Below are 21264 nucleotides of genomic sequence, written 5' to 3' on the forward strand. Positions count from 1 at the left end.
CAGGGTTAGATGTGCACTACATGTCATGGATTTGATGAGAAAATGCTGATTCCAGTCATTAGAGACTTGACTTGGATCTGGAAACAAATGACTTGTGAACATCTCTAGCACTTTTCTTTTTAACAACAGTCGACTAAAAGCATAAATTAATTGCTCCCAGTATTTCCACGACTTACACTGGTTATCCGTGTTTATTACCAGTCAGTCCTCATTTTTTGCCAGGGCTAGTCGATTAGTGGAGTAGTCTCAAGCCATAGTCTTGTGTGTTTATCACATTATTCTCGCCCACTACTATTCAGATTCATATGCATAGATAATAAACGTTTGAACTGCTAATAATGTGACTTAGGTCGGTCAGAGATTTCTGAAATGTGTTGATTGAATATCTTAGAAAAATGAGAATCTCACCCTGGGATTTGATACACATATATTTTGAGGTTTATGGCCTAAATGATGAATCAGTTTCTCAAACAGAAAAGAAGAGTTATATCAGATCTACAAACAAGTTGAAGTCGTGTATAGGCACAGGCTGGTTTTAAAACTGCTAAAAGGTTTTAACCATACCGATCCTACAGTTTCCAGAGGTTCCAGATAATGGGAAATTTGCTCTGGCTGTACGGAGCAACACTGCGCTGCCCCCCCCATCCCCGTCTATTGCTGTGCGCTGCTGGTCATTTGACTGAGATAAAGGCCATCATACCTTTCCCTTGCATTACAGGAAACCGTATTTGGGTATTTGGAAATATCTTCAGTCACCAAAACGAATGGTAAATGGCCTGCACTTGTATTGCTCTTTATCTAGTCCGAGGAAAGCGTTTTACACTACAGTCACCCACATTGACACACTGACAGTGGTGGGCTACATTGTAACTACAGCTGATCTGGGGCAGACTGACAGATGCAGAGCTGCCAAACAATGGACACCACCGGGCTCTCTGACCACCATCAGTGGGTAAGGCGGGTGAAGGGTCTTGCCCAGGGACACAACAACTGAGATGGAGTGGGAGTTTGAACCAGCAACCTACCGGTTACAAGACAATCCCCTACCACACGAGTTATCATTGTCCCAAAGTTATGATGTGGGAACTAAAGAACCGCCACCCTTTCTCATTAACTCTGTTTTAAAGGCACCGCTGGCAGGCTATGAGAGGCATGTCTGTTAAGCAGCTGACTGCAGGCTAGCTAAAACTCCCATACCGACCCTCGTCTGATCATAATTTACAAATTTCAACACAGCACAATAAACTTGTATGCAATGTAAAATATACATAAATAGAAATAAAGTGCTCATCGCAAATACTCCTGTTCACAAGACCTGATGGCTTTTCTTTAAAACAGCCACCTATGTCATAAAAAATCCCTTTAAAATGCAGCAATGTTATGGATGAAAACCTCGGTAGTTCCTGTTAGTCAGACATCTACAGCATTTAACTGTAGTGTTGAGTATGGTTTCAATGAGTTCTGTGCTTTGAGAAACAACAGATCAGCTTTCACCCCCATAAGGATGTAAATATCACTCTTGGGTACCATTAACTGAGCCAGGTATCATGTTGGAGGACATGTCTAACCTGAGAGCTCACAGAAGAACGAAGTAAGAAGAACAAAGTAAATAATTTGTTTCTAGGCACTTATAATTTAAACCACTTGCATTAGTCTCCACTTTGGTGGGAGAGTCATGCTTTTAACCATCATAACTTTGCAACCAGCTGAAAGGTGCTAGATGAGATTAAAAAAAATATCTGTTACATTCAGGCTTTATCAACGGCCTTTCAATGACCAATACATATACACTGGTTACATGTTATACATTTCACTAATGTTAAAAGTTTGGTTTTGTAACGGGCTTGCATTCAAAAATCAAAAAGAAAACAAAACTTTTCAACTTTATAATAGTGGAATAGAACACCAATAAACATTTTTCGTCATAGGGATTTAAAATATTATGCTTTAATACTGATAGAGCATTGTTTGCTCTTTCCTGCCTAGATGAATTATAATTGCTCTGTTATTGCCAAAGCATAAAAGCAAACGACTACTGGCTTCTCTCTTCCAGATGCAAAATAATCTGAAGCTGAAACCAGATGGAGATAAAAGGTGGGAAGGATTAGTTAGTTATTTAGGTCAGTTAGTGACAGGGTTGGTATGTTTCTAATGCTGCCCTCCTTTGTAACTCGGTAGTAGGAATTTAAGTTCCCAGGTGGAAAAAAATCAGCTCTTAATTCGTAATTCCTGCTCAAGACATTCAAGGTTTGTCTCCAAGTTTACAACTCTGGCCTCAAAATCCAATATGGCTGCCTCTAACATAAACAGCTCCTGTAACTGGCTGTTTCTTTTCACCTTTGTCCATTTGCATTTCATGTAATCAGTCACACACATAGTATTGCTCTGTAATCGATCTTGTTGCTACAGGTTTTAAATGCAGATTTGTTGTAGCGCTTGACACGGCTTCTGGGAGCATAAATTAGCAACATGCTGCTTCCAATGCAGCAGGACTGAACAATGTGGCTGTTGGGAAGTCTTCTTGTTGGATCCTCCCATAGCTTGCTTTCGGCAGATATCTCCTCCAGTATTCAAAGCAGTGTAGATGTTGCATTTTGTGGGGTAGATGTTTCCTCTGGATCTCCTAGACCCAGTGTTCAGCTTCTTTGCTGTTTGTATGTCCTTGAGTCAGCAATCTGCCAGCATGTTGGCTTCTGCTTTTGCAGGGAGTTAGCAAATAACTCCAAAGTTTTCTCTGCTAAATATTCAATATTTAGGATATGTAAACGTTCATCTGTTGTCTATCAAACGTTCAATAACAATCAGCTTGTCTTGGTTTTTTTCCCATGCCTTTCAGATTGCATCAGCGCACGGAAGAGCAACGGGTGTCAAAGGTAAACGGAACAACACTCCACCTTGTTACACATGCTGTAGTTTAATCTAACTTTATTGGCATCCCTGATTTAAAAAAAAAAAAAAGATATTTTATTGCGGCAGCATACATTTACATTGAATATTGATTTTGGGCCTGATGAGTCATTTCTGTGTTAATTTGGACATATGTTGTAGATCATTTTCCTGCTGAAAGACCCAATGACTGTTTGCTGTTTACTGGCCAGCAGATTCTGATTAAAAACGTCCTGCTGGGTTCTTGTTTGGGGTGGAAAAATATGGAACTTGATTTAAGTATTTTTCAGGTCTGGATAAGTATGGTAAAAAATCTTTTTTCCCAGATTTTATTCCCTATTACATTGTCTCAATGTTGTCTTTACTCCCTTGTGTCCTTCCTTCCTTCCTTGAGTCTGGAGAAATGTGTAGGGACCCATGGTAATTTAAGAGTCATAATTTATGGATTGCAGGGCCTTTGGAAGAGAAACAGGCCCATAGTATCCCACATCCTCCACCATACTTAACAATTGTCATGAGGTGCTTGGTGGGTTTGCCCCCATAAGTTGGCAGAGGTAAATACAGATGTATAGAGCTGTATTTCAATGTAAGTCTGACAGTGGCTGTCAGCTATTATAGCATTTATAATTAATATTTATATTGGTTTAACTGTAGCTATTAGTATTTTCAAAGGAAGGCACACATTTTGTCTCATCTGACCAAGGCACACAGGTCCAGTTCTAGTCCCAGTAGAGCTTTACCAAACGGCACGTTTACGTTTGTGATGGGAGGGCAAAGTTAAAAGTTCCTAGAAACTGATGAACTTCAAAGTAAAGTATAAATAAAATTCAGTTATGGGTTATTTTATAGGGACTATAAACAAATGTACTTAGCTTGAGGGTTTCACATACATGTGAAGGTGAAGGAATGGACTTGATGTAAAAGTACAGAGCAATTAAATGTTTGAGTTTACTGTCTTCTCTTTATGGGTTGCCCACATCCTTGACCATGATCACCCTGCTGTTCAGGATATGTACTGTGACTCAGCATTGCTTTAACCTCCATAGTCAAACAAGAATGAGCCAGCTTTAGCCAGACTGCTAAGATTCCTTGGGTCTAAATAGAAGATATAGAAGATTCACTGTAATACTTAGCATGGGAGGCATTCTCTGGTAAGGCTTTAATTGGAGTCCGGTGTAGAAAGTGAAATAACATTTATCTTTGCTGTGTCTGAATTTTTCAATGAGTTATCCTAATTAGCTGGCAGTTTGTGCCACTTCCTCACTTATTATTCTCTGATATTGTCAGCTCCAAAGTGGTCATAGTCTCTTTGGTTTGAGAAAAACTAATGGGAGAGTCTGAACATGTGAAGTTTCTCATAACGGCCATGCAGGTATTCAAAGAATGTATTCAGAGCAGCTTGCTGCTTCATTTTATTTCACTGTTGCACAAGCAAATCTAAAGCCTCTTGTTGGGCAGTCTAAGTGTGAGGCAAGGTTAGGTGTTTTCTTCATTAATTTTACTCACTGTACAGGCCAGTTGCATGTTGAATCCAAGGATTAGTGTTTGTTAAAGATGCGCCGATCAGAACGTTGCGGCTGATTTCCAATCTCTGGCTTTTGTAAGAGTTTTGACCTGCGGTCATTGTTCTCCATTTGAGATCAATAATATAGGATATATAAATAGTGATTCCATCGTCTATACCCGCTTATCCTTTCATGGTCGTGGAGAGGCAGGTGCCTTTCCCCAGCGGTTATATACGAATAGTGTTGAAGATATACAGGGGTTGGACAATGAAACTGAAACACCTAGTTTTAGACCACAATAATTTATTAGTATGGTGTAGGGTCTCCTTTTGTGGCCAATACAGCGTCAATTCGTCTTGGGAATGACATATACAAGTCCTGCACAGTGGTCAGAGGGATTTTAAGCCATTCTTCTTGCAGGATAGTGGCCAGGTCACTACATGAGACTGGTGGAGGAAAACGTTTCCTGACTCGCCCCTCCAAAACACCCCAAAGTGGCTCAATAATATTTAGATCTGGTGACTGTGCAGTCCATGGGAGATGTTCAACTTCACTTTCATGTTCATCAAACCAATCTTTCACCAGTCTTGCTGTGTGTATTGGTGCATTGTCATCCTGATACACGGAACTGCCTTCAGGATACAATGTTTGAACCATTGGATGCACATGGTCCTCAAGAATGGTTCGGTAGTCCTTGGCAGTGATGCACCCATCTAGCACAAGTATTGGACCAAGGGAATGCCGTGATATGGCAGCCTAAACCATCACTGATCCACCCCCATGCTTCACTCTGGGCATGCAACAGTCTGGGTGGTACGCTTCTTTGGGGCTTCTCCACACCGTAACTCTCCCGGATGTGGGGAAAACAGTAAAGGTGGACTCATCAGAGAACAATACATGTTTCACATTGTCCACAGCCCAAGATTTGCGCTCCTTGCACCATTGAAACCGACGTTTGGCATTGGCATGAGTGACCAAAGGTTTGGCTATAGCAGCCCGGCCGTGTATATTGACCCTGTGGAGCTCCCGACGGACAGTTCTGGTGGAAACAGGAGAGTTGAGGTGCACATTTAATTTCGCCGTTATTTGGGCAGCCGTGGTTTTATGTTTTTCGGATACAATCCAAGTCAGCACCCGAACATCCCTTTCAGACAGCTTCCTCTTGTGTCCACAGTTAATTTTTTTGGATGTGGTTCGTCCTTCTTGGTGGTATGCTGACATTACCCTGGATACCGTGGCTCTTGATACATCACAAAGACTTGCTGTCTTGGTCACAGATGTGCCAGCAAGACGTGCACCAACAATTTGTCCTCTTTTGAACTCTGGTATGTCACCCATAATGTTGTGTGAATTTCAATATTTTGAGCGAAACTGTGCTCTTACCCTGCTAATTGAACCTTCACACTCTGCCCTTACTGGTGCAATGTGGAATCAATGAAGACTGGCTACCAGGCTGGTCCAATTTAGCCATGAAACCTCCCACACTAAAATGACAGGTGTTTCAGTTTCATTGTCCAACCCCTGTATTCTTTATCCTTCCTGCTGTTAGCAGCTATTAATAATTTATGTTCGGAGGCGATGTCACACCGTGTGAGAGAGAGAGCAAATACTATAAAAAATGTTCTTTTAAAATAAATTACAAATTGATATTTTAAGCTGTCTATAGATCTCACAATAACAACTAGTGTGTTTAGCCAACAGAAACAGGGCTTTGTGCATATATTTTAGTCCAATTAGACATCCTCTTATCTGATGACAGTTTCCCTCTCTCTCGAAGCCTGAATGAACCGCAGACATGTCAATACATTTAGTAAAAAATACAGTTTTTTTCTTTAAATAGCTATTTTCATTAATTGGACTTCATTTTAAAAACCTTGCTGATAGTGAAAATATTAACTTTGAGTCTTTTTCCCTTAGTAAAAGCATTCACATTGAAGTGTACGGTGCATCCTCTGGTTGGAAAAAGAGCTGATTTCTCTTTTTTTTTCCTTGCGGGCCCATCAAGCTGAATATTGGACAATTCCATTTACCAGTCAATTTCCCGGTGCATCTCTATTGATTGTGAAATGAGTTAATAAACCTGTCACCTCCTCATTGCTTTTAATCCTGTCATTGCAGGAGATGTGGGAAAGGTCTCAGATGACATCAGTTTGACTCTGATTGAGAGCTGCAGTCATGATCATGGTAACGACACTTTAAAAACAAGCAGAGTTTTCAACTGACATTTCAAAATATCGTCTAATGTTTTTGCTTCTTGTGTGTTTCCTCTATAGATCTGCTGTCAGAAACAAAGATGTACTGCCTCGTTCCCAACGATTCCTTTGCCTCACTGCAGCCATCCACCTCCTTGTGTCCTTCCGAGCTGTCTAGAGAGGCTGGTGACATATGTAACTCTGCAGCTTATCAATTCAGCTTGTCACACTCCTCTTGTGACACAGAGGTGACCCCTCATGCATCCATGCAGTCTCAGGCCTTTAGGAAGGAGCTCCGTTCTCGGGGTGTGCCTCGGACCTCGAGCTCGTCGGGCTCTGCTTTTCCCGACCCCTGCCTACCAGACTTTATTCTATATCCTCCACCCAGGAGAGGCGGTCTCGACACAGTGTGTGAGCTCGAGGCTGCAAGACCACACAGGCCAGCACTGTGTGACAGAGAGCAGCTTTACCAGCGGGACCAAGCTGTGCCCTCCACCTCAGGAGAAGAGCGCTGCAGGCACAAAGAATCGCATATAGTGGCCCGCTCTGCCTCCAGAGAGGCGGGGGAAGGCAGCTCAGGGCTCTACCAGGTGGAGGTAGGTGCTGGTAGGAAAGGCTCAGTTGGAGGTGGAAAATCTCACACAGGAGAGCGAAGTGCTGATAGCTTGAGGAGCCTGAGTACCCGCAGCAGTGGCTCCACTGAGAGCTACTGCAGTGGGACGGACAGGGATACCAACAGCACTGTCAGCAGCTTTCACAGTGAACAGACCAGTTCTACGCACGTGGAGAGCCTGCTCTCACTTTCAGGAGATGAGCACGGACGGGAAAGAGAGGCTCTACCCTCTCCTGCAGACGGCCGGAATTCTAGCCTCGGCAGTATTGTCTCTCGAGGTCTCAGCAATGTTCCCTCTCGGGAGGCCAATAAAAACCCTCATGCTAATGAGCTAACTGCTAACCAGACTGCAGGCTCAACTGCTACTTCTGTAACACAGGAGCAAGTGGAACCTGGCGAAAGCACAGAGGAACCTGGCATCAGGACAAGCGCAGATGGCTCGTCGAGTGTAGCTGGGACAGAGCAGAATAAAGCGAAAGACGATGGTCAGCTAAAACCCGAAGGCAGTGTTCAGCGGACTTCCTCACTTTCAGCTGGGCGCCGAGGACGGCGGCACGGAGGGAAGAAAAGAGCGAGCAGTTTTGATGCTAGCCGACGCCGGGACTGCATGTCCTTGCGTGGAATGGCTAAACCCTGTAGTGCTGTCTTTACTGGAGGAGGAGATGACGACTATAGTGATAAAAGTGAACTCAGTTGTGCCTCCAGTCTCCACTCCACCAACCATCTAAGTACAGACAGCTCATCCAGCACCACCTCCCGCTCCTGCCTCTCACCAGAGGGTCATTTCAAGAACCTGAAAACCAAGCATCCTGGTGTCACCTCCTGCTCCTCCACAGTAAAAGATCCAGGAGGGTCTGAGGTGGAGGTGCGACCCAGAGGGAAGCGCCGTGCTTCCCGCCGTACTCCCAGCACTGGTAGTGCTAAAACGCATGCCAGAGTGTTGAGTCTGGACAGCGGCACCGCCGCTTGCCTTAATGATCCCAACCGCTTAGGAGCTCCGCCTGGGCCCCGGCCCCTCACCACCTCCAAGTCGGATTTGGAAGCCAAAGAAGGGGAAGTCCTTGATGCTGCATCTCTGCTGGGTCGGGCCTCCCAGCTGGAATCAGTGACCCGCTCCAGGAACAGCCTGCCCAACCAGACAGCTTTTAGTGAGCCTCAGGATGCGACTGCAGCTTCACTTCGAGGTTAGTCCCAAGAAAGTCAACTTTTATCCTCATTTTAAGGCTCTTTGTTAACAGGTCACCTTAGATTCTGTAAATTATTGCTAGCTATGTTATTTATCAGGTTATATACTCTGTTCGGTTTCTTTAAGATGTTTGTCCTTATTTTAGGAGTGTACTTCCTGTTGAAACCTTGTGTCAACTATTGCTATTTTAGTTTATTAACATGGGTATAAATATAGAGTTCATGAACTCGATCTTGTTTTGAGTGAAACCCTCCAGACACTGGGAGGGTTTCAGAGTGGCTCGTGCTGGTGATTGCAAACGGGATGCTGTCGGTCTTCCACATTCAGTGTAACCATGGTCAGTTTCCATGGAGTTGCAATTCTGACCCAAGCAAAGTGTTCCCTGTGCAGATCACTATTAGTATGACAGCACAGTGTGTGCTTTGTGTTGAGGTTGAACAAGCAGATGCTGTCTTATTAGCATGGTTGTGTTGAGCATTAGTGTCATTCCCTCCCCCCTGTCTTCACTCTTGCAAGCTAATATTACAGTTTTACTCAAGTCTTCAAATGTCTTTTTGTTCCTGTTCTATGGCTTAAGTAGGCTATGAATTTTTGAAAATGTCGTTGACTTTTAGCTTTCTTGGCTTTCGAGAAATCTCCCCATCTTCGTCAGCCTTGACATACACTATATTGCCAAAAGTATTAGTCTTTCTACTTTTACATGTACATAAACTTTTATGACATCTTATTTTCAAACTATAAGGTCCAATTTGTTGATGGACCCACCGTTGCCAGCAATAGCAACTTTAACTATTCTGTAAACATCTTCCACAGGGTTTAGGAGTGTGTTCATAGTTAGATGAGAAAACCAGAGCTGCAGCCTCTGCTCTAATTTATGCCAAAGGTGTTCAAGAAGGTTGAGGTCAGGACTCTGTGGAGGAGGGTCAAGTTTCTCCACACCACATGGAAGTAATTGTAACACCAAAATTAATTGATTTCGTGGTGTGACCCAATACCTTTGGCAGTATATTGTATCAACGGCAGTCTAAAAATGTCAACACTCCTGACTGATTCTGTTGTTTGTAAAGCCCTGACCCGAGTTAATAATAACAGCTTAAAAAATATTTTTTTTGTTTTTTTAAGATTGCAGCCATGAGCAGTCATTCATTATTTAAATTTGGAGCAGTGGTGATGATTAGAAAGCAGTAGCCATTGTCTTTGGTTTTAAATCATTTAAAACCAAGACAAAAGATTTTTAACTGACACTTAGTGTGACTGGCGCGGTTAGCATTGCTGTGTATTTCCTAGAGTTGACACTTACTAACACTGACATTTTTAAAAACATGCATGCCTCCATAGAAAATAGAGTTGTTTTTTAATGACGTCTTTAACTTTTTGTGCTTCCTCTGACTTCCTTTTAAAATCCACACTGTTGCTGAGTCTTCTTAAAGAAACAACGTCCACACCAAAAAGTGTTGTGTTTGGATGACTTGGTTTCATTTAGGTATGGTGTGTTTACTGAACGGTTGGTCCAAGTTTGGGCCGGACGATCAAGCAAAAAATTAGCAGTTTCTGGTCACTAAATGATTTCGTGGTGCATTTCTTAGGAAAGGCTTAAGATATTCATTTGAATAGACAAATGAATATATATTTAGGTCACAGTCAATAATAAATATGCAGTAATGAGACTTTTGTTTCTTTTAGTGCTCAAGTTATTCTTTGATTTGATTTAAAGTTCTTTAAATCATGGCTATTTGTGGGTGAAAATGTGTTTGCCTAAGGATTGAGTAGCTATGTAGCTATTGCTGTATAAATTTAGCATGAATTAACAAACTTTATCTATTAACTTTATCTGTTAACTTGTCTTTAGGAATTACTTTTTTTTTTCTTTAATGTTATTCAGAACAATGAAACAAGGTAAGGTAAGGACTGAGAAAAGCTAACACTAGCTTAATGTGCACCAGCCTAAGCTGAGTGGGCTTATCTTATTACTCTGAAACTACAAAACATAGTTTTTTGCTGAATTGTTTTGTCTTACTGTAACAGCTAAATAAATGTGCCAGAGATTCCAGTTCTGGGGTATGAGAACAATGAAGCTAGTAGTCACAGAGACAGGTCAACGCTAGCATGTTATTAGCTAGTATTAAGTTGTCTAGCCCATCTATGCTAGCTCAGGAAAACTATATTTTTGATACTGATGAATCTAGGACTGTCCACTTTATAACAATCATGAGGATGTATCTGAAGTAATGTAGCCATGGTGAATTTTATAAGGCTTTTTTTAAATTACAGTAGTGTCATAACTCTTGCCTCAACTATCAGTGTGCTTGGTTGCAGCGTTGTTCTGTCCACACGGAGACAAAAACGGATCATGTCAAAAACAATTTAGGGAAACTTCCACACGAGTGCACACAGCACTACTGAAAGCGCTGTAGTATGTATGCCTGGCCCGTTGGTGGCGCTGTGACACTCCCACTGAAATACACCATGCATGCACACACAAATCCTGTTGGGTAAAATACAGCAATATGGTGGCACGGATGTGCATGGGGGTTAGAAATACGATGTCATTGTTTGAGAAAAGATGCTTTTTGTATGAACACACAAAAACACAGAACAGGCATTTTCACACGATAAACCGTTCGGCAGGAAAAAGTCTCCACATCAAACTGTTTTATATTTGACACACTGCTCCGAGTACACGCAGTGTCACTGACACTCTCTGTGCCGCATTGACAGGTGTATTCTCCTTCTTCCTCCCTAGTGTGGTTTTATGGCCTTTAACACCACTTTCTTTTCTTTTTGTTTTTCCAAGGCTACACAGCAAATTAGCTCTGCCTTCCTTCCCTTCCAAATGACGCCATGGCAGAAAGTGTGGGAATTGTATGAATTTGTCAACAGAAATGTAGAAAATTAGTATACTATGAGGCTTCAAACGTCCACGGACAGTATGCTCAGAGTCCGGGGGCTTTCATTATTTCTTGGCCACGGCGGTCATAATTAACACAAAAAAATAACTCTGTGTACATTGAAGAATTGGTACAAACTCACAACTTCACTAAACCCAAACATTGACGTAATGCAGTTTCTAAAATAGATGCTGTTACAAATCTGTTATTACAGTTGCTTAAATAGAGTGGGTAGACCTTTACTGTTTTTATGTGCCCCCTTAGTACAAGATGAGCTGGGCAGGTTTTACTTTTGAAGGGGTTGCAGTCAGTTACTTCCTTTAAAATATTTCCTAAGTAGTCGAGACTGCACCATCTGGTTTTCCATTTGCTGTTATAAAGTAATGTTTGTAAAATCTCCTGAACGACACATGAAATCTTTTCCAAGAATCCACACACAGATATCAGGGAAAGGGAACACATCCAAGCTAACAGGCCAATGATGTCTCTCGCCTTGACAGCACCAGGAAGTGAGGAGACGGTCATATTCCGTCGGGAACGTAGCACGTTTCGTCGGCAGGCCGTGAGACGGCGGCACAACGCAGGAAGTAACCCCACCCCTCCCACCTCGCTCATTGGATCTCCTCTCAGGTATGACATGCATGAAGAAGGGTGGGGGAGAGGGGAGGGGGTGTCTCTATGGTTGTGTTGCCTGGTCTGAACATGTCACCAGGTGGCACTTTTTCCTGTCCCCACATCAACATTGTTCAGCGTTTTCTGCTGTCCATGACTTCAAAAAAAAACTTTAACCTCTTAATTGCTTTCGTTTTACTGTGCATGTGGCGTGTTTCTTGTCCAATTTTCCCAAAACCTTTCCACCTTGTTATATTTCCATCAGATGTTTTAATTATTACATTTTAGTCCTCCAAAAAAGAATGAAATCTTTTAAGACTGAGAGGTACAAGGATTGGGGTTTGATTTATCAACGTGGTTCCTTTGTCTGTTCTTGTTCACAAGCTCAGAGGTCTTGCTGCTTCTCTTTAATTCTTATCCTTTTTAAAAGAAAACCTATCTGTTGAAAGTAATTAGTATATTGAACAATTAAGGCAAAAAGCAGAAATGCACAATCTTTGTTTACATGAATGTTTATGTCTACTTTTACTTTTTGATCTTTACAGTCTTGTACCTTTGTGACTGTATGCATGCTTCCATTTGCCTTTTAATTTGCCGCTGACACTGGATATTTCTATTCTATTACCTTCTTTTGATAAGACTGTATTAATGATTTTTATTAGACTTCCCTCTTTATGGACTTGAGACACCATTTGTTTCAAATTGGCGTTGTATAAGCTCAGTTTTGATTAAAATAACATTTTATTCTAAGAACCATTGATTTTACAAAGTTTTGTCTCAGGATGATTTTATGTAATTTTCTTCTGATGTTACTTTTTACTTCCTCATTGCAACATTGTCTTTTTTTCCTGATCTTTTTATACTCTTTTATAGACCAGCTCGTTAAACATTGTCTTGTGTAGTTCCCTTGTTACTAAAGTTCTTTCTGGACATGAAACTGGTTACCAGTGTGCCAGGGCTTTAAAACAAACAAAACACACACTGTGCTGCCCCTCTCCCACCTGTTGCTGCACACTGGTGTCAGCTGGCTGAAAAAAAGGCTTCCCCCTTTTACCCTCAGTTAAAGGAAAGACAAATTTGGCTGTTATGTAACACAAGCTTGTTATGCATGTGTTAATCTATAGAACAGCAAAAAGATATATTTTGCCCACTAGCAGATTTATGTTAGTTTATTTTATCTGCCAAAATAATAATAAAGCTGCTATAATCCATACGCTTTTATTTTTATTTTTTTGCTGTGAAATGAAACATGGTGCTTTTCTGCTTTGAATAAAAGCAAATCATTATTTTTTTCATGTTTTTGTTTAAATACAGTGAAACCGTGACATTTTTAGGCAAGGCCAACATACAGAGAGAATCTAATATCCACCCATGTCTACTCTGAACAGACTGATGCTAAAGTTCTTGTCTAGTTCTCTTTCCCACTTTTACGCCTGAGGCCTGATTACCTGTCATAAATGGATGTTTATATCCTAACAACTGCTTTGACTTGCAAGTCAGTTTAAAGAAAGTTCCTTGGTATTTCTGTTATATGTAAGGTGTGTAAAGCATATTTACAGTTTAAGTAAAAAACATCTACATTTTTAATCCACATAGAGACCATGGCCAGTTTTGTAGTTGGTCTGCCAACAGGGATTAACCTTTAGCCAAAGATCTATTTTCTCCTGTTGCTATCTCCCAAGGTCACATTTCTAAATGCTGGATCATCAAAAGTGTTGAGCAAGAAAAGCAAGTGAGCAGCCTGCCTGGGGTCAGTAAACTTGCAAAAGGGTTCTTTCTTCCACTGTAGTTCACTGCCTATACCTTGGTAGAATGTTTATGCATTTTCTCATTTAATTTAAAGGTCTAAATTTATCAGCAGTATTCACAACTTTATGCAGGGCTGGGAAAGGTTTGCATGCACTCACTATGAAAATGCATGGCATGCTGATTTTGGGCTATTGGTGATGGATTTGAACAGTTCTTTTTTTCAGGGTGAAATGTTTATATACAAACAAGAAGGGTCAAAAAACAAATTTCAACAACGTGAATTGGGGGTACAGGTTTTAATTGTGGATGTTCTTCACACGCCGTGTGATTATGAACATGCACCCTGCTAATATTTGATTAAATATCCTTAAGAGAGCTGCCTCTCAATGACACACTTCTTGTTGCCATCAACTAGATTCATGTATAATTCTGCCTGGATATTTCACTTCTCTTGGCAGAATTTGTAGAGTTCATTTGAATTCGATTAAGATGGGCAGAGATTTGGCTTATAGACACAGCTAGAGACTGGGGCCAGTCTTTAGCTGTTTAAGAAACCTGGTACAAGCCTCCATCATCTATTCTAGAACAGGTTTCTGTTGTGCGCTGGGGGTCCCAGTTGTGTTCAGGTCCCGAGCTATTTAGTTGAAGTTGGTAAATTTAGAGGTCCTTTATTTTTCCAGCCACCTTCTTCTGTGTATTCCTAACTTCAGTGCCGAAAGTGTCCCACAGCATGATGCTACCACCACCATGCTTGAAAGTTTATCATGGTCTTTGGTTTGAAAGCCACCTCTTGACTCCTCCAAACATTCCTATTCTGGTCAAATAGGTCAGTCTTTGTCTTGTCTGACCATAAAGGTTTTCTAGAGAAGACCTTTGGCATGTCCACATATTTGGCTGATTTTAGTCCATCCTAAATGAGCAGATGTTTATTTCTAGGGTAGCACCCTCACAGCACAACACAATGGAAAACTGGCTTCCCTTTGGAAAGGGACAGTGTTGTTTTGCCACCAAGGCTTAATTTTATGCTTGATCCTTGGTGGTTCCTGGGTTTTCCTGAACACCATTTTTCTTTCTTCTGAGGGGCAGACCTTCAGTCAGATGGATGTTCCAAAAGTACAATTATTGCAAACACATATCAGAACTGGTTTTGGAATGGACAAATCAGGCCCCTGGAATGACCTTCCCAAGGCCTTGAGCTCAACCCCTTTTGAAAGTTTGTGGATTATAAGTCAAAGCAGGATCCATTCCAAGACACCAACGAGTTGAAAGGAACTCTACCAATTCTGCCAAGAAGAATAGTCAAATATCCAGAATTATGCCTTGAAGCTAGTGATTAAGCATACAGTTTATGTGGAACTCTCTAAGGGACTTTTTTTTTTTTTTTTTTTTCAAATACTAGTGCAGGAGGGAGTATGTATATATTTGTAGCTTTGGTACTGTGTGGATTAGAGAAAACCCATGATAAAAATCTAATTGCACCTAAATTAGGCAATTCATCAAAGGTTTTTACTACATACTTTTCCTTTTTGGGAGGGCGTGTGGTGCCTATCTCCAGCAGTCATTGTAGTACTTCATGGTCTCTATATTCTCTGGAAAGTGAAAATCCTTCATCTTCCAGGATTGTATAAATAAGCAGGAGAAAATAATGGTTTGGAAAAATAGTTGTAATTCCAAACTTTATTTCATATCATATTCTCCACATTTTGTGTACCTCCCTTCTTTATGTCCTTTCCTTCTTTCTTGTGTCCTTCCTTTCTTCCTTCTGTCCTGTTTTCCTCCTTTGTGTTATTTCTTCTTTCCTTCATTCTTTTCCTTCTTCGTGTCCTTTTTCTTTCCTTTGTTCCTTCCTTATCTCCCTATCTCCTTCCTCCCTCCATTGTTTGGTTTTTGTGGACTTCATATTTAAACTCTGTCTGCTGTATATATATCTTGCATAAACTTATAGTGAACTGTGTTATTTTACATTTTAAAATGAACATTAAGGACTCAGAACTCTGGAAAGTTGAGTCTGGAGAAGACTTTTTCCGTTATGTGAAGAACATTGATACTTTAGTTTGTGTCAGCGCCACTAAGTTGTATGTCCACAGTGCAGATAATGGCCTTCCGTAAATAAAGTTGATTATGTTTAGTTTAAGTAATCAGTTACAAACAAGTGAACAATGTTGCATTGCAAGGCAAAAGTGATGACATCAGTTTTTGTACAATGCTGCCTTTATGTTCATCCCTTCACCTTAAATCCTTAAAGTCACTGAAATACCCTTTTCTCATCCAGCCTCCCTATGTGTTGTTGTAAATTAGAAAGAATCCCACCACTTACTTCCTCCCCTTCTCCCCTCTCCTCCAACAGTCTTCAGGAGGCTCTCAGCCAGGCCTCCCAGCCTTCTTCCTCTCTGGTGAAAACTCAGCCATCCAGAACCCCTTCGCAGGTGACAGTGCTGAGTGCAAGCGTCTCCCTGCTGGCCAGGAATGGAAGCGCACACCTGGAGGGTTCTCAGGACAAGGCCTCCACTGTGGGCGCCACCAGCTTACAAGATGACTTTGGTAGGCGGCTTATCAAGAGTAGTAAAAAAAAAAAAAACTTTCTTGTGTGGAAGTGGAAGATAAGTTTTACAAATACAGCATCCAATGCATGCAAATGTATTCATATCCTTGAACTTTTTTACATTTTTCACATAAGGCAATTTATTGGGAATTTGACAGGCTACTAACATCTGAAAAGTGTTGTTTGGATTGTGTGCAGCCATGTTTACTCTGAAACCTCTAAATCAAATTCAGAGCAGCCACGGGCCTTTAACAGTTGCCTAGTTATCAGACAGTCACAAGATCTGTGATTTAAAATCAATATAAATGCAGCAGTTCTGTGAATATTAGTGATCAAACAGCATCAGGAAGACCAAGGAACACAGCAGACAGGTTATAAATTTGTGGAGAAAATTAAAGCAGAGTTAGGTTCTGAAACAATATCCCAACCCTCTCATGGACATCTCACTGAGCACTGCCTAATCCATAATCTGAAAAAAATGAATGGCACCTAAACTGAGAGGCTGGGAAAGGGTAGCATTATGTCTTCAGAAGCAGCCAAGAGGCCAGTTGTAACTTTGGGACGAGCTGCAGAGATCCACAACTCAGGTGGGAGAATATGTTGACATGAAGAAGTATTAGTTGTGCATTATATAGTTCTGCCCTTCATAGAAGAATGGCAAGATGAAGGCCATTGCTGTAAGAAGAAATGAGATAGCCCACTTGCACTTTGCTACAAGTCATGTAGGGGACACAACACACATGTAGAAGGAGGTGTTCTGGACAGATGAGACCAAATGCAAAACATGTGGTACAAAACTGACTGTACATCACCTGAATACACCATGTGGCAGTATCATCCTGTGAGAGACTCTTCTTGAGCAGAGACAGGGAATCTAGTCAGAGTTGGTGGGAAGTTGGATGAAGGTAAATACAGGAGGATCCTGAAAACAAAAAACAAAACAGCCAGAGGCTGCAAAAGACTTGAGACTTGGGCAGATGTTCACCTTTCAGCAAGACAATGACCCTAAGCATACAGCCAGGAGCTACAGTGGAATAGCTTAGATAATATTCATGTGTTAAAATGTCCTAGTCAAAGTCCAGACCTAAATCCAGTTAAGAATCTATGGCAAGACTTAAAAGTTCACAGACACGTTCCATCCAATCTGACTGGGCTTGAACTAACTTAAAAAGGAGAATGGGCAAAGGCTTTGGTCTCTGTTCAAACCTGTTAGAGAAATTCCCAAAATGTCTTTCAGCTGCACCTTCAAGAAAATGTAGTTGAACAAATTATTGAATCAGACGGGCTGAATACAAATGCGCACCACACTTTTTACATTTTTATCGAACACCATGTATAATTGTCCTTCCACTTTTTAATTATGCACCCCTTTGTGTTTTTCTGTCACATGTGTAATCCTGTATTTTAGCTTTGTCTCCAGGGCTTTATTTGCTTTTAGTCGGATGGCTTCCACAGTATCATTGAGAGGGAGCTGGTCACGGATATGACTGTCTCAGTCAATCATAGGAGAGTACCTATTTTTCATGGTTGGTGAGCTGTCGTAATCAGTTAAAGCCCATTGGCATTATGCATGCTCCATTTATCTCTGTGGTTGGTTATCTCTGAAGCCAGTACTTGTCCCTACTTCAGTGTTGATTTGACCTTTGATCACAGCTGAGCGCATTGATATTCCTACTGCAGACTCAGTGACACTGATTGTGGTTCTTCACTGTTTTGCAGGAAGTCAATGAACCTTAATGTTCAAAATGAAGAGAATGCACATTATGTCCTTCCTCCTTCCCTTCTTGTGTCCTGACTCCATTCCACATGTCCTTCCTCCCTCCCTCCAACCCTACCCTACCCTACCCTACCCTACCCTACCCTGCCCTGCACTAAAGTTTTTTTAGTGTTTTTTTGCTGGTTTTAACCTCTGATTGTTAACAGCTCATGTTTTTCTGCTTGTTATTTTGCTCCTCTGCCCATGGCTGGCTTTCCACATGATTACAAGAAAACTGCAACAGAGCTGTTGCTTCACAGCAATATTGTGGCCAGCTGCCTGAACAGGGTTGAGAAAACATTTCCCCTGTAGTTCTCTGAACATTTGTGTCTCCTGCACAGTGGGTCATAACCTTATCAAATATCCTTGGATAAACAGACAGGCTTACACATTCCTCATAGTCAGTTTTCTAATAACAAATGCAAGACAAATACCATTTTATTCCCTTTCCTTACAAACAGAAGAAAATGTACCTTTGCTTAATTGAATGCAGACAAGGTTCTGGAGACTTCTGAGTCCACAGCAGCTGCTTGACATGTTTTTGGTGCAGTTTTGCAAACAATGTCATGACATTTACATCACACCCAACACTTGACTTTTCAAGCAAATATTAACACAAGCTGGATATAGTTGCCATGGCAGCATTCTGTGTTCCTCCGGAACCTTAAGGATTGCTGTATTTGACATCTCTGTAAACGTTGCAGAGTTTTAGATTCCATGAAGGGCACATCATAAAACATTCTCCTTCCAGTTATCCTGATCCGTCTCATGCTTGCTAAATAATTTTCAGAATCCGATTAAATGTTGTTGTTGTTGTCGTTCATCTGTTAAACATTCATATTCTCTTTCACCTCAGTCCAGGTTCAAGTGGAGCCAAGAAACAGGAATATAATCAGAACAATTTAATTGCCTCTCAAGATGCGCCGGAAATGACAGACCTGCTTCCAGCCTCTTTGGAATGAGACGCTTTCACTCAGTGATCTCGTTAGCTCTGATGAGCACATTACACAGCATTGCCAAAGCCATCTAATTGTCCCCATGTAAACATAAAGCTGAATAAAATGGCTCCCACAGATGAAGCCAGGTTCTGCTTCAGTGTGCTACGGACTGATTGTCCCGCCTCTCTTCTGTTGTGTTTTCCCAGGAAAGCTCACTCCCTCCTTGTATGAGGCCGGCGGATGTGACATGTCCCTGGTCAATTTTGAACCTGCAACCAGACGAGCCTCCAATAACCTGTGGTTGGTGCCAAACTGAGAATTTATATGATTTGTAAAGTTAGATTTAGTTTTTGAATAGGCTAAACTGCTCCTTGATATCTCATTACAGCCAAAACCTTCATTTTATTTATTAAAATGTTCTCCTTTAGACTAACATAAAGAAGCACATAACTGAAGTTGAGTGCAATCGGTTGCCATCAGAAATCCTCAGATTAGTAAATAAAGTCTACTTCATGTCCACCATTTTAATAGTAAATCCATCTGTTTTGGTGAAGGCCTCAGTGGTGCGTTGGAGATCATCAGTGAACAAACAGCTTCACGAAGACTAAGGAACACAGCAGGGAGATGTTTGTGGAGAAGTATAAAGCAGAGTTCGGTTATAAAACATTAAATCTTTGAACACTATCTAATTTATTATCCAAACATGGAAAATGGAACAGCTGCAAATCCATCAAGACAGGTCTGTCCACCTAAACTGAAGCATGATGATGGTGTTGCTTTTCTTCAGGAGGCACAGGAAGGCTAGTCACATACAGAGCAATCCTAGCGGAAACCCTGTCGGAGTCTGCAAGAGACTTCAGGCTGGAGTGGAGAAGAGTTCACCTCCAGCAGGATGACAAGCACATACATGGAGCTAGAGGTGGAATTGTGGGGATGAATAAGTGCTCAATGTGTTTAAATAGCCCAGTCAAAGTCCAGTCCTAAATCCAACTAAGAGTCTGTGGACAGACTTAGGAACAGATGTCCACAGATGTTCTTCATCCAATCTGACTGAGCAGGAGCTGTTTTGAAAAGGAGAAACAAATTCAGCCTCTAGTTATGCAAAGCTGGTAGAGATACTCCTCAAAAGGCTTCCATCTGTAATTGCATTGAAGGGTGGCCTCTTTTTATATTTAGCTTCTGCGTTGTATATCTCTGGAAATACATAGTTTATTTTTGGTACAATTTTAGAAATTCCATGCAGGATAAAACCAGTTAAAATAGTCCAGGGGCTTTGTTCTTAGTTTGATGTCATTGGAAAATTAGGATTTCATTCATTTTTCATTTTGTGTTTTTTCATCTTGATGCCATGCAGGGATACCGACTCCCACCTCTCCAGTTCTACCTCAGTTCGTTTCTACCCTCATGACCTGGTGAGTATCCAACCAATGAAATTTAGTGTATGTCTGTGTTTCAGAGGAACTAAAGAAGCCAGACCAAAACAAAAGACCTTTAGAAACCAATGGAACATTTCTCCTCATCTTTAAATGCACTCTTAGTTTTACACTTTTTCTTGCTATGTTGAATGTTTTATTGCTTCATAATACCTTGGCCAAACAAAATCATGTTAAATCACCTTAAAACGAATGACCAGAGGATTAATTTCAACACTTACCTGGAAAAAATGTCATGTGCTTTTTAATATATGAGGAAGAAAGGAGTCCTCCCCGAATTTGTGACCATGGTCAGATTTCACCATAGGGATATTTAACTGAATATAAAACAGTTCTTCCTCTATCAGATCCGTCTAAACCACCTGCTGACCATGGACCCAGAGCTACTGGAGCAGCAAGACGGAGACTTGAGCCCGGAGCTGCAGGATGCACCGTTGGGACAAGAGAACGCTGCAGCCTCTGCTCCTGCTGGCAAAGCCAAGCAGTATTACCGCCTGTGGCTTCTCCCTTACTTGTGGGTCGGCCTGCATTTTGACCGGCTTACCCTGCTGGCACTGTTCGACAGGTAAGGCAGAAGAAGTGGTCTGAGGGCTTTCGTGGTCCTGTTAAATGATGTTGAAACTGTGATAGAATCCTATTATACTCATTTGGGTGAGAAGGCTCCACCTTATCTGTATTCGATATTAATCTTTTGCCTTTGTCTGTTGTTTGGCAGGTCTTGCTATTGATTTAAAATTCTGCTTTGCCGGCCATAAAGAGTTAGTTAATAGTTCAGTTAGAGGTCTGGGAAATCATGTCTGGACATTTAATTTCTCATTAAGACATGTCAAGATTCTTCCTCATTCCTAATTGGGACTGTTTTCACATAAAATTGCATTTCTCTTTTTCAAAGGATATCTGTGAAGTAGATATTAGGAGATCCAGTAGGGAGGTTAGCAGCATTTTTACATCTGTTTTTATGGAA

The 21264-nt window shown here is 41.2% G+C and overlaps 1 protein-coding gene across 1 annotated transcript in view; it reads left to right on the forward strand.

The window, feature by feature from the left end:
- pcnx1 (pecanex 1) overlaps positions 1 to 21264 on the forward strand; it is a 54281-nt gene that overhangs the window by 7549 nt on the left and 25468 nt on the right. The window contains exons 4-11 of the mRNA XM_047345130.1: positions 2837 to 2873; positions 6510 to 6575; positions 6665 to 8380; positions 11771 to 11900; positions 15979 to 16172; positions 19074 to 19167; positions 20222 to 20279; positions 20648 to 20865. Of these exons, the coding sequence (XP_047201086.1) occupies positions 2837 to 2873; positions 6510 to 6575; positions 6665 to 8380; positions 11771 to 11900; positions 15979 to 16172; positions 19074 to 19167; positions 20222 to 20279; positions 20648 to 20865 (2513 nt within the window). The remainder of the gene's footprint in view (positions 1 to 2836; positions 2874 to 6509; positions 6576 to 6664; positions 8381 to 11770; positions 11901 to 15978; positions 16173 to 19073; positions 19168 to 20221; positions 20280 to 20647; positions 20866 to 21264) is intronic.

This window comes from Girardinichthys multiradiatus, chromosome 19, assembly GCF_021462225.1.
Source record: "Girardinichthys multiradiatus isolate DD_20200921_A chromosome 19, DD_fGirMul_XY1, whole genome shotgun sequence".
NCBI classification, from domain to species: Eukaryota; Metazoa; Chordata; class Actinopteri; order Cyprinodontiformes; family Goodeidae; genus Girardinichthys; species Girardinichthys multiradiatus.